This window comes from Callospermophilus lateralis, chromosome 2 (assembly GCF_048772815.1).
Source record: "Callospermophilus lateralis isolate mCalLat2 chromosome 2, mCalLat2.hap1, whole genome shotgun sequence".
Lineage (NCBI taxonomy): Eukaryota > Metazoa > Chordata > Mammalia > Rodentia > Sciuridae > Callospermophilus > Callospermophilus lateralis.
Window position 1 is genome coordinate 146,346,400 of NC_135306.1, and position 17,522 is coordinate 146,363,921.

The following is a 17,522-nucleotide window of genomic DNA, read 5'->3' on the forward strand; positions in this document are numbered from 1 at the left end:
TCTTGGTTGGAACCCATTTTCTTTCAGTGTTTGAAATATGTTATTCCAGGATCTTCTAGCTTTCAGAGTCTGTGTTGAAAGATCAGCTGTTATCCTGATTGGTTTACCCTAAATGTAATCTGCTTCCTTTCTCTTGTAGCTTTTAAAATTCTCTCCTTATTCTGTATGTTGGGCATCTTCATTATAATGTGTCTAGGTGTGGATCTCTTATGATTTTGCACACTCGGCACCCTGTAGGCTTCTAGGATTTGGGATTCTGTCTCATTCTTCAAGTCTGGGAAGTTTTCTCGTATTATTTCATTGAATAGATTGCTCATTCCTTTGGTTTGGACCTCTATACCTTCCTGTATCCCAATGACTCTTAAGTTTGGTCTCTTTATATTATCCCATATTTCTTGGATGTTGTGCTCATGGTTTCTTAACAGTCTTGCTGAGCTGTCTATGTTCTTTTCAAGTTGTAATACTTTGTCTTCATTGTCTGATGTTCTATCTTCTAAGTGTTCTACTCTGCTGGTAGTATTCTCAATTGAGTTTTTAAGTTGGTTTATTGCTTCCTGCATTTCTAGGATTTCTGTTTGTTTGTTTTTTATTACCTCTATCTCCCTGTATAGTTGATCTTTTGCTTCTTGGATTTGTTTATGAAATACATTGTCGAAATGGTCGAAGTGATATTTTATTGTCTGATTTTGCTCTCTAATGTCTTCCTTGAGACTCCAGATCATCTGCAGCATGTATATCCTGAATTGTTTATCTGACATTCCATCTGCTGCAGCTATTACCTCTTCTAAAGTTGAGTTGACCTGCATTGCTTGTGGTCCTTTCTTTCCTTGTCTTTTCATATTGCTCGTGTTTCTTTCTGCTTGGTGAAACTGTTGTGTTTTTGAAATTTTCCCCCTATATATTTATATTGCTCTTATATAGTTGAAAAGTCTCCCTTGCAGGGGCGGGCGACGGCTCTGCTCCTCCTCCAATTGGGGCGATCTGTCTACCAGGCTGGCGGGCCGCTGGGACTGTTCTGCCAGTAGGTTGCAGGTCTGCCTACCTTGGAGGCGCGGGCAGCGGCTCTGCTCTGCCCCTCCTCCAATTGGTGTGACGTGTCTACCACGCCCGGGAACCCCTGGGCCTGTTCTCCCGGTCGGACGCAGGTCTGCCTACCTTGCAGGCGCGGGCGGCGGCTCTGCTCTGCCCCTTTTCCAATTGGGGTGACGTGATTCCACGCCGGCAGGTTCCTGGGCCTGTTCCGGGCGCGGGCGGCAGCTGTGCTCTGTCCCTACTCCAGTTGGGGTGACGTGTCTACCATGCCGGCAGGCCGCTGGGTCTGTTCCTCTGGTCGGTCGCAGGTCTGCCTACCTTGCGGGCGCGGGCTGCGGCTCTGCTCTGCCCCTATTCCAAATGTGGTGACGTGTCTACCGCGCCGGCAGGCCGCTGGGCCTGATCCGCCGGTTGGTCACAGGTCTGCCTACCTTGCGGGTGCGGGTGGCAGCTGTGCTCTGCCCCTACTCCAATTGGGGTGTCGTGACTACCACGCTGGCAGGTCACTGGGCCTGTTCTGGGCGTGGGCTGCGGCTCTGCTCTGCCCCTACTCCAAATGGGGTGACGTGACTGCCATGCTGGCGGGCCGCTGGGCCTGTTCCGGGCTTGGGAGGCGGCTCTGCTCTGCCCCTCCCCCAATTGGTGTGACGTGTGTACCACGCCGGCAGGCCGCTGGGCCTGTTCCGCCAGTCGTCACAGCCCTGCCTACCTTGCAGGCGCGGGTGGCGGATCTGCTCTGCCCCTACTCCAATTGGGGTGTCGTGACTACCACGCCGGCAGGTCGCTGGACCTGTTCCAGGCGCGGGCGGCGGCTCTGCTCTATCCCTACTCCAATTGGGGTGACGTTACTACCACGCTGTCGGGCCGCTGGGCCTGCTCCGGCCGCGGGTGAAGTCTCTGCTCTGCCCCTACTCCAATTGGGGTGACGTGTCTACCACACCAGCAGGCCGCTGGGCCTGATCCGCCGGTCGGTCGCAGGTCTGCCTACCTTTCGGGCGCGGGTGGCGGCTCTGCTCTGCCCCTACTCCAAATGGGGTGACGTGTCTGCCATGCCGGCGGGTCGCTGGGCTGTTCCGGGCGCGGGCGGCGGCTCTGTTCGGCCCCCACTCCAGTTGGGGTGACGAGATACCACGCCAGCGGGTCGCTGGGCCTGTTCTGGGCGCGGGCGGGGCTATGCTCCTCCCCTCTGGCCTCCACAGTATTCAGCAGGACCCGGACCGAGAAGCAGTTTCCGCGGGTTCTTTATCCCTGGGCCAGAGCAGTTCCGGGAGCCAGAATTCGGCCTCTCCGGGCTTGGTGCATGCTCTGACAGGAGCAGGCTCCAAGAAGCAGTTTCCGCGGGTTCTGTAGCCCTGGGCCAGAGCAGCTCCAGGAGCCAGAACTCGGCTGCTCCGGGCTCGGTGCGTTTTCCAATAGGAGCAGGCTCCAAGAAGCAGTTTCCGCGGGTTATGTAGCACTAAGTCTGAGCAATTTGTCTGCGAGATGCAGACAAATGTCAGCCTGAAATTACCTGTTCTATAGCTGAAAGAGCTGCGATCATTTGAAAACAAGGATGGTGACGTCAGCTCTCCAAGATGGTGGCCGCTGGCTTCCTCTGTGGTCTGACCGGTGTGGAGAACCGAACTGGACTGTTTCCTTCCCCGTCTCAAACCCAGAATTCAGCTCCGAGCACAGCAAATGCACAGCTGGCAGGAGCCCGCAGAATCAGCAGCGCTGCATCTCTGCGCCGCTATCTCATCATTTCCCTGCGCGCGCCGCAGACTCTAGCCGTGGGGCGATTTGCTGAATAAACAGTGTGACCCTCCGTACGGACCGGATTAATTTTTTTAAATGCTCGAGTGCTCATGCTAAAAATCTTGGACTATTTATTTAAATAAAGTCTTGCACTATCTTATTTATATAAGACTGATTTTGCCTGAAAGGAACTATATTACTCTTATATAATGTGGGAAAATATATGAGATTGTGTGGAGACATTGGAAATATTGATCTTTCCACAAATACTTAAAAAATACTTAAATACTTAAATACAAATACTTAAACTGTCTTTTTTTATCCAGTTGCAGCTTCATGAAAGAGGATTGAAATTACACCAAACAATTTATAATCAGGTATTTTACCTTAAATGATTTCTGCCTGAAAGGGTGAGAGGGTCATGAAGCTGGGAGGGTGGCACTCTGGTTCTCAGAATTTGAAAACATAAGAACTTCAACTGGCTAATTGTGGCCATGTTAATTGGGATAAATGTGGAATCATATCCAAAACATACTTTTCAAGAAGAGTTTAAAAAATCTAGACATTTTTTTTGTCCTATTAAAATTTGATAGCAAATAAAATAAAACTCAGATGCAACTTTTATTTTATTTTTTATTAGTTTGTTTATTTTGGTACTGGGAATTGAACCCAGGGTGCTTTATCACTGAGCTACATTCCAGCCCCTTTTGATTTTTAAATTGGAATATATAATTGAATAGCACTAATACATGAAAAGGACTTTTAGGAGGATCTAGGAAGCTCAATATGAATACCAGAGTTCATGAAGTAAAGCATAATGTTTAGAATAAGGAAAGTGGTAGTCTTGCTGATCTCTCTTTGAGTGGGCTGTATATGAAATCAATTCTGGACACCGCACTTGATGAACTAGAATATTTCTGGAAGAGGGTGACCAAAACCATGAGATCCCATAAAAAGATCTTTCCTGAATGTAGTATTGGTAAATGTATGATGAAGTTATGGAAAAGCTAACTGACAGCCTATATAAAGGACCTTAGCAGGTAGTATTTCTCTTGCAGAATAAGGGAATAAATCTAGTGAAATACAATCTAAATCCACAGTCAGTGGTCAGATTTTTTTTTGCTTACCAAGAATGCTTTTATCTCTTGGAGAAAATTATAATTAGCAAGCCTCTGTGACTGATGTGTATACCATATTTGTTCTTTTACAAGACAAAGTGGAATGGGTCCAGAATGCTTATGTAACCATCTCTTTTCCCCCTATAGGAAAATTGTGGGAAGTCAAATAACTAAAGAAAACTTGGAGAGTAAGGACACAGAAAAAAGATAGTCAACTGATTCAGATGTTAATGGCATAGGACTGTGTCAATAATGTAGGCCATCAATGATGAGGACCTCAAGGGAATGAAGATGGAGTGCTGGTGGAGGATTTGAAATATAGAGTTTGGTTCCAGAATGAGTTCGATTTTGGTTGTGTTAAGATTGAAAGTGGGATATCCATGAAGAAAGTTCCAGGTCATAGACAGTTAAGAACATTTGGGTCAGGAGAAATTTGAGCTGGTGGTAGATACTTGGAGCCATCACCATATCTTGGGTACATGGGGATATACAGGAAATGTTAGTAGGTTGAAACAGAGGCCAGTGATGTTGTACCAAAATAAACAGAAATGTGTGCTTTGATTTTACAGATGGTGGGGTGGGGAATCCATCTTTGGTGTGTGAGCCTGTGAAAGAAGTATAGGTGGGCTTCCAGCAGATTCTGCTAGGTTTGATACAATTCTAGGTATCTGTCAGTCTGTTGTTCTGCTTTCAGATATAAAGTGGCAGGACCCACAGTCCAAATATAACTAGAGCAGCTGACAGAGGCTCAGAATTCTTGGGTGGGTAAATGTTCCAGAAGTTAAAACCATCCATTTTTGATTGACATCCTTACCCAGTCACCATATCTTCATTTTAAAATAGTTTGAACATCACCTAGGAGGACACAGAACTGATAGATTTTTGGAATCTTTCTTTTCAGGCCTGTAAATTGCTCTCTGATGACTATGAACAAGTACGCAGTGCTGCAGTCCAGCTTATCTGGGTTATCAGTCAGCTCTATCCTGAAAGGTCAGTGTGGGTGTAAGCTAACTTCTGTTTATTTATTGCTAAGCCATTTTCTCTCCTTTCACCAACATTCTTTTACCTCCAGGAAAAGAATGTTGGTTAGAATTCTGGAAGGCAGTGTGGAAGGGATCAAGCACAGGCCCTGCCAATCAGGATGCTTGGTCCTGTGTTTCAGTCTCTGCCGTAAACTTGCTGTGTTTCTTGGGAAAGATGCTTCACCTTTTTGGGTCTCAATCAATCTTCTTAACTGTAATTGAAGAGACTGAACTCTCAAGTGTCTTAGCTTTTGGGGGGGCAGCAGTGAGGGGGTGTTAATCACTAATGCTGTTTGAGATCCATTTAATTTAGTTTTTGTTTGGGCCAAATGCCAACTAAGGTACCAGGTGTGTGTTGAGAATAATGATCACTAGTTTGGTGTTTTCTTGATTAAAAGTATTTTCACAGAGGTTAAATTGTTGAGTTACTCTGAGGTCTATTGTATTGTAGTAGTACCATTATAGGAGATAATAAATGGCTACAAAATACTCTGTAGTTTTTTTCATTTCTTCTTTCTTTTTTCTCTCTGTGTGTGTCTTGGGGGTGGGGGTGATGGTTCTGGGGATTGAACACAAAACCTTACCATGCTAGGCATGTGTTCTACAACTGAGCTATACAACCAACCCCAAGTTCTTGGTTTCTTCATGAATCTTTGAACCTTTGGTAGGTTACACACTTTTATTTATGACACTGAAAATTTGCAGTGCAGTAGGAAGGTTGGTTTATACTTCCAATTAGACTTGTTTAAGTTGAAATGTTTCGTTATTCTAGGATTTGAACTATATTGCTCAATTATCATTCCCTGTGTATCAGTTTTCATTGGTCATTCTTAGTTTATTGAACTTGCAGTCTTGGGCTCATGTTCATGTGTTTTTTCTACTTTTCTTTTAATCTAGCATTGTCCCAATCCCTTCTTCTAACGAAGAAATTCGTTTAGTTGATGATGCATTTGGAAAAATTTGTCACATGGTCAGTGATGGCTCCTGGGTGGTTCGTGTTCAAGCTGCAAAGCTATTGGTAAGCTGCACTTTTTTCCCCCCTGTTTGGGATTGAATCCATGGATACTTTATCAGCTGAGATATATCCTCAGTGCTTTTATTATTTTCTTTAGGGAGAGGGTTTCCCAAAGTTGCCCAGACTGGCTTGAAATTGAGATCCTCCGCCTTAGTTTCCAGAGTAGTTGAAATTATAGGCATGTACTACTTAACTCTGCTTGATTAAAATACACTTTCTTTAGCAAACACATTGCCTGTTAAGTCTTTTTTAATATGTATGTATGTATGATACTGGAGATTGAACACCGGGGTGCTCTACCACTGAGCTACATTCCTGGCCATTTTTATTTTTTATTTTGAGACAGGGTCTTTTGCTAAATTGTTTAAGCTGGCCTCCAACTTGTGATCCCTTCGCCTAAGCCTCCCAAGTAGCTGAGATTATAGGCGTGTCCCACCATGCCCAGCTCCTACTAAGTTTTCATAAACATTTTCAGAAACTATAGATAGGGACAGGTGTGGGTCATTTTAGAAACCTCAGAATTTCTTATTATAGAAATTCATAGCTTACTCTCTTATAGATAAGTAGTCTTCTTTAGAATTAGAAGGATCTCACAGATAATACTATTTAACCTTGTTAGCATACAAGACAGCCAAGGCCTAGAGACAGAGGAAATTAATAAAAATAGTTGCCTCTGTTTATTAAGCACCTGTTATGGCCTGAATATTTTCAAGGCTTCCCTTTACATTTCTTTTCTCATTTACTCTTCATAGCAACCCTGCAAGATAGATATTATTATTCCTTTTTCTCAGATGGGAAAACTGACACACTGAGAAGTTAAGTAAATCATCCAGTTTATACAAATAGAAAATTATATAGTGGGATTTAGATCCAAATGTTCTTTTAGCTTGGCTCTTTCCTATTCATAGCATGTTTTTATTTGTTTGTTTTTATTTTTGTGGTTCTGGGGATTTAACTCAGGGATGTTTTACCACTGAACTCTGAGACCCCCTGTTTATTTTTATTTTGAGACAGAATCTCACTAAGTTGTCAAGGCTGGTGTCTAATTTGAGATACTCTTGCCTCAGCCTCCTGAGTCACTGGGTCACTGGGATAATAGGCATGTGCCACTGTGCCTGGCCATAGCACATTTGTTTAAACAATAACAACAACAAAACTTTTTAGGGTAGAGATATCCTTTTTTTTGGTACTGGGATAGAACTATCTTTAGAGTATTGGTCTGATAATTAGCTTATCTTTGTTACATTGGATATGTCCCTTGATTTTAGTCTCAGTATCTTCACTGTTAAAGGGGGCTTCAATATCTCTCATTTTTGCCTCACAGGTTGTCATGATGCTCAAATGGGATACTTTCTTTTTGGGCGGGGTATCAGGGATTGAACCCAGGGACACTCAACCATTGAGTCACATCCTCAGCCCTGTTTTGTATTTTATTTAGAGACAGGGTCTCACTGAGTTGCTTAGTACCTCATTTTTGCTGAGGCTGGCTTTGAATTCATGATCATCCTGCCTCAGCCTCCTGAGCCACTGGGATTATAGGCGTGTACCATTGTGCCTGGCTCAAATGGGATACTTTCTAAGAAAAGGATTGTAAATTGTAAAGTACTATGTGAACTGGGTAGGGATTGTAGTATATACATATATATGAGTATATATAAGAATTTGTATGTCATAGCAAGAAAATCTGAGGTTCTTTTTATACACTTCTCCTTTGAGGGCTACTAGCATTGCCACTATTGATGAGATTGTTGGCTGAATTATTTGGATCTGACTGCCCTAGGCACAGATCCAGTGATTGCTATAGTATTGTGGTCAGTATTTATTGGAGTAAGTACTGAAACTTATGTGAAGCATTTTCATGGAATAATAAAGATTAAATATGGGTAAATTTCAGAATTTCCTACCAATAGATTATATTACTTGTTTATAATTAAATGGAGTTAAGCTAACAGTGATTCTGTTTTGGATTCAAATTTGGTTTTGGTTTATGAGTGTTTTTATTTTATTTTATATTTTGGAACTAGGGATTGAACCCAGAGTCTTGTGCATATCAGACTTGTACTCTACTACTGAATTATATCCCTGGCATGATTTTTTAAAAAATATTTGTTTTTTAGTTGTAGTTGGACACAATACCTTTATTTTATTTATTTATATGTGGTGCTGAGGATTGAACCTAGGGCCCCACACGTGCTAGGCAGGCACTCTACTGCTGAGCCACAACCCGAGTCCATGTTTTAAAATTATGAAATAGTCCAATCATTCATCAATTTTATTCAACAATTACTCATCATCATCATCTACAATGAACTTGTCTTTGAGCGGAGGGAATATTTATTTATTTATTTATTTAGGTACTGGAGATTGAACCCAGGCACACTTTACTAATGAACTACTAAGTCCCAGGCCTTTTTTTTTTTTTTTTTTAATATTTTTTGTAGTTGTAGATGGACAGAATGTCTTTATTTTATTTATCTTTATGTGGTGCTGAGGATGAAACCCAGTGCCTCACTCATGCTAGGCAACCACTCTGCTGCAGAGCTACAGCCCCAGCCCCCAGTCCTTTTTATTATTTGTTTTGAAGTAGGGTCTTGCTGATTTGCTGAGGGTCTCACTAAATTTCCGAAACTGGCCTTGAATTTTTTATCCTTCTGCCTCAGCCTTCTGAGTCACTGGGATTACAGGCATGCAGCACCTTGCCCCCATGATGGAGGGAATATGTTTTAGAGGAATCATTTAATGATATATCTTGAGTAGGTAGTTTTGAAAAACAATTATCAAAGCAGGATCATTGACAATGTTGTTCTGTACCTGCAAAGGATTTAAAATCTATTTCTATAAAGATGTATGAATAATGAATGGTATATTGAAAAGATTTCTGTTTGGATGATTCTTAAATTTGAGTCAGGTGCTTTATGTTTAATGATTTTAAATATGAAAAGTTTCATATTACATAAGTAATTATGTTTGTATTCAGAAGTAATTAATAGGGCTGAGGTATAGCTCAGTGGTAGAGTGCTTCCTCTGAGTTTGATTCCTAGTATCATTAATCAATAACTTAATTTTTCTAATAATATTATAGAGTTTCTAGCCTACTAAACTATACTCTTTAAGTCATACGTATACACATACACACACACACACACTTATATGGAAGCACACATACCTATGTGCATGTATACATAACCTCATATACATACTATTTGTAAGTAATTTTTTAATCCTTTTAAATTCTTTGAGGTTGATATTATGTTATTCATTTTATAGATAATAAGACTAAGATTTATCCAGGTGTGGTGACATATGCCTATAATTTCAATGATTTGGGAGACTAACACAGGAGGATCCAAGTTTGAAGCCAGTCTCAGCAACTTAGTGAAACCTTCAAGAATTTAGAGAGATGCTATCTCAAAATTAAAAAAAAAAAAAAAAAAAAAAAAGGAAAAGAAAACTACTATAAGGATGTAGCTCAGTGCTAGAGTACTCCTGGGTTTAATCCCCAGTACCAAAAAAAGGAAGGGAAATTCAAAACCATGTGAACTATGTGAAAGAGAATGGCTTTTAGTTGTTGTTGTTGTTGTTTTTATAACTGCCTGAAGGGGACAAAAAAAAAAAAAACAACTTAACTTCTAAATAAGCAGACCCATGGAACTATTTAGAGTATAGTCACTACTTTGAAATTAAGCCTAGTATTGACATTCTATCTAGGATGTGATCTTCAGTTCAATGATTTCTTATGTTATGATGTTGAATTTCTCTTAGTCAAAAGGATTAATTGGTATTTGCAAACTCCCAAAAGTCTTTGAACTTTTGAATTTAAAATGTTATAACATTTTAAGATTGTGATTTGTTGGCTTTTATACCTGACAGTCTGCCAAGGATTGGCCTTTCCTGAGGCAAATGCAGATATTCTGCTTAGTGGCAGCTTAATGACTGATGAACTAATCTGTCTCAGTTGTTTTTCGGTTTCTTTTTTAATTAACTAATTAGATAGAAGTTAGAGCTTTATGTGGTAGTCAGCTTTTTGTAGTAGTGACTAAAATACCTGACGTGAAAATGTAAAGGAGGATTTTTTGGCTCATGGTTTCAGAGGTTTTTAATCCATGGTTGACTGGCTCCATTGCTTTGGATGAGGTGAAGCAGAACATTATGGCAGAAGGACATTGTAGATGAAAGCTGTCCCACTCATGACAGCTGGGAAGCAGGGAGGAGATGAGGGATGGGGTGGAGTGGGGGATGAAGGTGTACACGTACTTCTAGGGCACCGCCCTGGTGACATACTTCCTACAACTAGGATCCACCTCCTACAGTTTCCATCACATCCCAACAATCCATTCAAATTATTAATCCATCAAATGAATTGATCCACCAATAAGATTAGAGTCCTCATGATCTAATGATTTCTTTTTTTTTTTTTTTTAAGTTGTAGATGGACACAATACCTTTATTTTATTTGTTTTTATTTTTTTATGTGGTGCCAGGAATCGAATCTGGTGCTTCATGCATGCTAGGCAAGTGCTCTATCACTGAGTGACAATCCTGGCTTCCTAATAATTTCTTAAAAGCCCCATCTCTGAACATTGCTTCATTGATGGCCATGTCATCAATACATGACACATAAAGGGACATACCAGATCCAAACCATAACATTTTAAAACTAGAATAAAGAAAGGGTGCATACATGGATTTATGTTTTTTATACTAACAAAGTATAAGTTTTACTCTGAAAACCTGTTTGATACTGGTTTATTAAATATCTCATTTCAGAGACAGTTTATTAAGTTGTCCAGTGAATTATTTTCTTAGCATTTTAAATTATTTAATTAAATTATCTAAGGAAAGCTAGGTAGAGTGCTTGCCTAGCATGTGTGGGGCACTGGGTTTGCTTTTCAGCACTGCATATAAAAAAGGAAAATAAAGGCCATGTAAAACTAAAAAAAAAATATTAAAAAAAACTATCTAATTAACTAATTAGTACTGGAGATTGAACCCAGGGAAGCTTTACCCCTGAGTTACATCCCCGGTTCATTTTCTTTAGTCTCAAAATTAAAAAAATAAGAATTTTTATTTTGAGATGGGGTCTCTCTAGGTTGCTATAGCTAGCCTTGACCTTGAAATCCTCCGGCCTCAGCCTCCCGATTTGCTGAGATTATATAGATTATACTTGGATAGTGTTGCAATTTTAATTTGTTAAGCATATTAGTTATGCATCTTACCTGATTCTTTTTGTTTTGGTTAAAATAGACAAGAATATGGATGCTTTTCTAATTGGTGCATGTTTTGATGAATTTATTATCTTTTTGACCCAAACCTGCACCTCCTGTATTTTCTTGAAGGATGGTATCTTCTACTAAGATCTGGAATAGAGAAATTTGTGAGTTCTTTTTCTTTGTTCTTTATCCATTGAGTCATCAGCTCATATGAGTTCTGCCTCCTAGACATCACCTGAATCCGTCCATTCTCCATTTCTGCTTGGCCCATGCTAATTTAGGTGTCACTATTTTTTAAGTGGATTCCTATGTATATGGCTCTTGGCATTTGTGGATTCAGATGGAAAGCTTTGTGACACTGAAAATTAACTTCAAGTGATATATAATTTTTTGATGTCTTCTGTATTGTTGGGAGAGAGCTCAGCTGAGGCAGTCAAAAGAGTCATTGGAAACTATGGATGGACTAACTTACTGCCTAATCATTCAGTCCTTTGTTCTTTGTGAGGAAGAAATCTTCTTGATACCTGATAGTGGTAGGATAATTAAAGAGAAAGTTAGGGGAGCTGGGGTTGTGGCTCAGTGGTAGAGTGCTAGCCTAGCATGGGTGAGGCACTGGGTTTAATCCTCAGCACTACATAAAAAACAACTAAGTAAAAACAAGTTTAAAAATAGAGAGAAAGTTAGGAGACCATAAAAATTAATGTTTCTTACTCATAAGATTGATGTTTGAATAAAAATGTTTAGGTCTGACGTTAGTACACATCTATGTAGCAAACAACTAGGTTGTGATAAAAAGTCATTTCGAGGGCTGGGCTTGTGGCTCAGTGTAGAGTGCTTGCCTAGCATGGGTGAGGCACTGGGTTCGATCCTTAGCACCACATAAAAAACAAATAAATAAAAATAAAGGTTAAATTAAAAAAAAAGTTAATCTGAAATTACTTTAGTCAAAAATAGTAAAATTGTTCTTATAGAGTCAGAGGAAAGGGTCTGTTTGATATTCACAAAGAACATGTAATTTTCTATGAAAATGTGGTTGGAGAAAAGATCTATGCCTGTGTAAGCATTTTCATGTTTTTATACATGGAAATTGGAAAATGTCTCAGATATATGCCTTAGGAGATGTCTGTGACCTGCTTTATATAGCCTTTGGGGTAGAGGGCAGTACTGAGGATTGAACTCAGGACTCCTTATATTACTAGGCAAGTAAGTGCTGTAACACTGAGCTACACCCCTAACCCTTTTTCAAAAATTTTAAGATGGGGTCTCATTGAATTGCCCAGGCTGGCCTCAAACTTGTGCTTGTCCTGCCTCAGATTCCTGAGCCTCTGGGATTGCAGGCATGTGCCACCGTGCCTGGTTTATAGCTTCTTGAACTGATCTCTCTGCTTTCATTTTGATTCCTTCTGATCCATTAGCCACATTGCTGCAAGATGCACTTTATGAAGTATAAATCCATGCTCTCCCTTACTCCAAAGAAGCAATTTATCTTATTTCTCAGCCTCAATTTCTCACCTTTAAATGGGGATAATATCTGGGAGTGGTGGCACACACCTGTAATCCCAGCAGCTCCGTAGGCTGAGGCAAGAGGATCTTGAGTTCAAAGCCAGTCTCAGAAACTCTAAGCAACTCAGCAAGACCCTGTCTCTAAAATATAAAAAAGGGCTGGGGATGTGACTCAGTGGTTGAGCATCCCTGGGTTTAATCCCTGGTACAAAAAAAAAAATAAAAAATAAGGGTAATAAAGGTACATTCTTCATGGGCTTATTAGGAGGGATAAATTTTAAAAATATAAGTAAAACATTTTGCATGTGGTTGACTTCATTAAGTGTTTAATGGAGATTATAATTATTTTTCATATAAGGTAATTCCTTCCTCCTAGCAAACAAGACTTTATAATCTGATCTTGACCTATATGTTCTGTCTCATTCATAAAACCATTGAATGTTTCCCACATGGCATTCTCTTGTACATCATGCATTTGTACTGTGATATCTGATTTCCCAAACATCTCTCTTCCTGCCTCCACTCCCTACTGCTTGTTGTCTCAATTCCCATAGCATCCTTTATAAATGTGTATTGTAGGGTTTCATATATAGTGTTGGTGTCTTTTATTTTTGTATTCCTGGTCCTGGTAGCTATAGGTATATAATTGAATCATTGCTAAATAAATTTTTGTTTTATTGATTGAGTAAATGAATGAATGAACAAATGAATGGAAAGAATGGAATAAAAGGAATGAAGAAACAGGAAACAGTAGTAGTTAAGGCAAAGAGTTGTACAGTCTGAGTTCATATATCAGTTCAGGTATTTACTCTCTTTGTGACAGAGAATGTATTACTTAATGTTTTTGGTGCTTTTTTTCCCCCCTCCATATATAAAAGAGGACTAATAATAGTATTTACTTCACAGGATTGTAATGAGGATTAAATAAGTTAAGATATGAATAAAGCTTTGAGACATATAGTAAGCTCTGTGCATATGTGAGCTGCAGCAGTTGATACTATTACTATTACTTTTATTGTCTTCCAGATGATTTAGAACTCATAGGCATCTTTATACATTTAAGTTGATTGCAAATTTTGAATATTAAGCTAATGTTCAAATAATAAAAGTTGTTTAATATGCTCTGGATTCTTTCCTTTTACAGGGCTCTATGGAGCAAGTCAGTTCTCATTTCTTGGAGCAGACCCTTGACAAGAAACTGATGTCAGATCTCAGGGTAACTTGAATTGTTTGTTGTTTCTGAATATCTGTGAATGATATCAATGTAGCAGTATGCAGAGTTGTGTTGCTTTAATTTAGCAACCCATGCAGTTGTTAAAATGTAGTAGGGTTGGGCTGGGACTGGCTTAGTGGTGATGCACTTGCCTGGCATGTGTGAGGCACTGGGTTTGATTCTCAGCACCACATATAAATAAATAAAATAAAGATCTATCAACAACTAAGAAAAAAAATTTTTTTAATGTAGTAGGGTTACTAGATTACATTTTAATTTAAAATCTGAGCAATTTGAACCAAATTACAAGCTACTTCATTAATTTTTTATCATAATTAGGAAATACTACATGCTGATTGTGTTTTTTTAAATAACTTTTTTTAAAAAATATTTTTTTAGTTATACATTGACACAATATATTTTGTTTATTTATTTTTATGTAGTGCTGAGGATCGAACCCAGGGTCTCTCACGTGCAAGGTGAGCGCTCTACCACTGAGCCACAACCCCAGCCCTCTGTAAGATGAATTCTTTAAAGAGCTGGCAGTGTAGCTTAGTTGGTAGAGTGCCTCACATGCACCCTGGGTTCAATCCCCAGCACCACCAAAAAAAAAAAAGATAAATTAAATTAGATAAATTTAAAAAGATAAATTAAAATGATTATATAGTTGATATTTGTACTTTGTTGGTAGAGTTGGTAGAGTACTTATCTTGCATGCACAAGACAAGTACTTTTTTTCCCATTTTTTTCCCCAATATGGTTTTGTTTGTTTTGTTTCTTTTGGGTACTGGGATTGAACTCGGGGGCATTCAACCACTGAGCCACATCCCCAGCCCTGTTTTGTATTTTATTTGGAGACAGGGTCTCATTCTTTGCTTATTAGCACCTTGCTTTTACTGAGGCTGGCTTTGAACTCTCTATCATCCTGCCTTAGCCTTCTGAGTCACTGGGATTACAGTCATGCATCATGATGCCCTGCTTCCATATGGTTTTCTTGAAGGGCATGATTCTTTTCTTGGCGGGGGGGGGCAGCAGTACTGGAGGTTGAACCCAGGTGTGTTCTTCTACTGAGCTACTTTTGTAGTCCTTTTTATTTTTTATTTTAAGACGGGGTCTCCCTAAATCCCCCATACTGGCCTCAAACTTGTGATTCTTCTGCCTCAGCCTCATGAGTTGCTGGGTTTATAGGCATATGCTTCTATGCCTGACCCATTGCCTTGATTTGAGAATTTACTTAAGTGGTTTTTGTTTGATTTTGGTATGGTATGTTGGCAGTGTAAGGAAGGAAATTCTTATAGTAAATGGGAAAGAATGGGTAACACATAGGTTTCTAAGATACACCATGAGGTATAAGCTTTATATTGTTGAATATGACCCACATCCTTTTAGGTTCAAGTACCTATCTCCTTAGTGCCTCTGAGGTGATCAACCATGAATTATGGATCCACATTGAGAAGATTCTTAGAGGTGGATATGTGAAACAGAGTACCAGTTCATTTATTTATGATGAGAACCATAATTGCCAGAAGTACTGTATGTTTACTTTTGCTAACCAGGGTATTCCCCCTTAGGTTACCTGTGTGGAAAGTGAACTTACTAGAAAGTCATTTGGTGAAGCCCAATGTTGCTCAGATTGAGCACAGTATTAACATATAGAGACTTATTCTGCTTTTATTTCCCATTTTTTTTCCTTCCTTTGTCTTCATTGTTGTCTTCTTCCTCCCCCTCCCCCTCTCCTCCCCCTCCCTCTTCTCTTCCTCCTCCTCCTCCTCCTCCTTCTCTTTTTTGTTTTGGGTGGCACTGTGTATTGAATCCAGGGCCTTGCATCTGCTAGGCAAGCTTTGAGCTCTATCTGCAGACCTTTTTATTTTGAGACAGTTTTATTAAATTGCCCAGGCTGCCCTCAAACTTGTGATTCCCCTGCCTCAGCCTCCCCAGTAACTAGTATTTCAGGCATGTTTCACCACATCCTACTTGAGACTCATTTCTTTCTTTCTTCTTCTTCTTTTTTTTTTTTTTTTGTATCAGCAGTTTAACCCAGGAACACTTAACCACCAAGCCACATCCCCTGCCCTTTAAATTTTTTGAGATAGGGTCTTCTTGCTAAGTTGCTTGGGGCCTCTCTAAGTTGCTGAGGCTGACTTTAAACTCATGATCCTCCTTCCTCATTTCCTGAGTTGCTGATTTTACAGGTGTGTGCCACTATGCCCAACTAGAGACTCATTTCTTTTTCTTTCCTTTCCTTTTTTATATATATATTTAGTTGTAGATGAACACAATATTTTATTTATTTATTTTTATGTGGTGCTAATATTTGAACCCAGTGCCTCACACATGCTCGGCAGACACTCTACCACTGAGCCACATCCCAGTCCTAGAGACTCATTTCTAATGAAACTGAAAAACTTGTTTTCTAGAGTCTGTATATTGTGTACCCATGGAAGCTTTTGCATGGGCACTTGCATTGTTTGCCTTTCCGACTTTCCCTTTCCTATATTGTTGTAATGGTAAACATAAACTTCTGTCTGATCAGCACATTCTTTAACTATCTTCACCCTCTTTAATAAGGTAACTGAAAAAGTTCTTACAAACTTGTGATCCTTTTGTCTCATCATGTTTTGTGTGTGTGTGTGTGTGTGTGTGTGTGTGTGTATGTGTGTGTGATGTTGGGGATTGAACCCAGGGCCTTGTGCATGCAAGACAAGTACTCTACCAACTGAGCTATATCCCCAGCCTACTTTTATCTCATTTTAAGTTGAGTTTACATTTCCCTGCTCTGAATTATTGAGTAGTTTTTTAAAGTGTAACTTTTAGAGAGCATTTTAATTTCCCACCTTCTCATGTTCCCAAGGTGCTCCTTAATGTTCCCTCCAGAGTCTCCTGCCGGTGGTAATTGTTGTTATCTTCTGCAGAGGAAGCGTACTGCACATGAGCGTGCCAAGGAACTTTATAGTTCAGGGGAGTTTTCCAGTGGCAGAAAGTGGGGAGATGATGCTCCTAAGGAAGAAATAGATACAGGGGCTGTGAACTTGATCGAATCAGGAGCTTGTGGAGCCTTTGTTCATGGGTTGGAAGATGAGATGTATGGTACGTATGATCGCACAGTAATAATAGTACCCATTCATTGAGTGACTGCTGTTTGTCAGGCATTGAATAGAGTGATAAACATGCATTCTTTTATTTATTTTTTATTGTCAGTCTGTAAAATACCTGTTATGAAACAGAAGAGGCTGGTGTGCGATGTGTAGTATGATATAGTGATTAAGAACATGGCTTTAGGTTTAGTCAGTGCATATTCAAATTTCAGCATTTCTATAAAATGGAAGTCCTTCTGAGTTGTGAGAATTAAGTGAGGTTCAATATATGTAAAGTGTTTGGCATAATAAATGATTTATTTATAGTAAGCACTTGATAATAAAAAATTGATGGTCAGCCAGCTAGAAAGTCATAGAAACAATTTAAATCCAGGTGTCCGACCAGGAAACCTTTAATTAGACTGTTAAAGCCCTTTTTTTTTCTTTTTCTTTTTGAGGTACTGGCAATTGAAATTGAAAGCAGGATATATGAAACAGAGTACCAGATCTTATCCAATTTTTAAAAAAAGTTTTTTTGTAGTTGTCGATGATAGAATGCCTTTATTTTATTTATTATGTGGTGTTAAGGGTCGACCCCAGT

General features: G+C 39.6%; 1 protein-coding gene across 2 annotated transcripts in view; it reads left to right on the forward strand.

Moving 5' to 3' along the window:
- Ints4 (integrator complex subunit 4) overlaps positions 1-17,522 on the forward strand; it is a 102,230-nt gene that overhangs the window by 26,978 nt on the left and 57,730 nt on the right. For both annotated transcript variants that reach the window (XM_076846592.2, XM_076846593.2), the window contains exons 6-10: positions 3,093-3,143; positions 4,786-4,874; positions 5,804-5,924; positions 13,779-13,850; positions 16,760-16,934. In XM_076846592.2, coding sequence (XP_076702707.1) covers positions 3,093-3,143; positions 4,786-4,874; positions 5,804-5,924; positions 13,779-13,850; positions 16,760-16,934 — 508 coding nt within the window. The remainder of the gene's footprint in view (positions 1-3,092; positions 3,144-4,785; positions 4,875-5,803; positions 5,925-13,778; positions 13,851-16,759; positions 16,935-17,522) is intronic.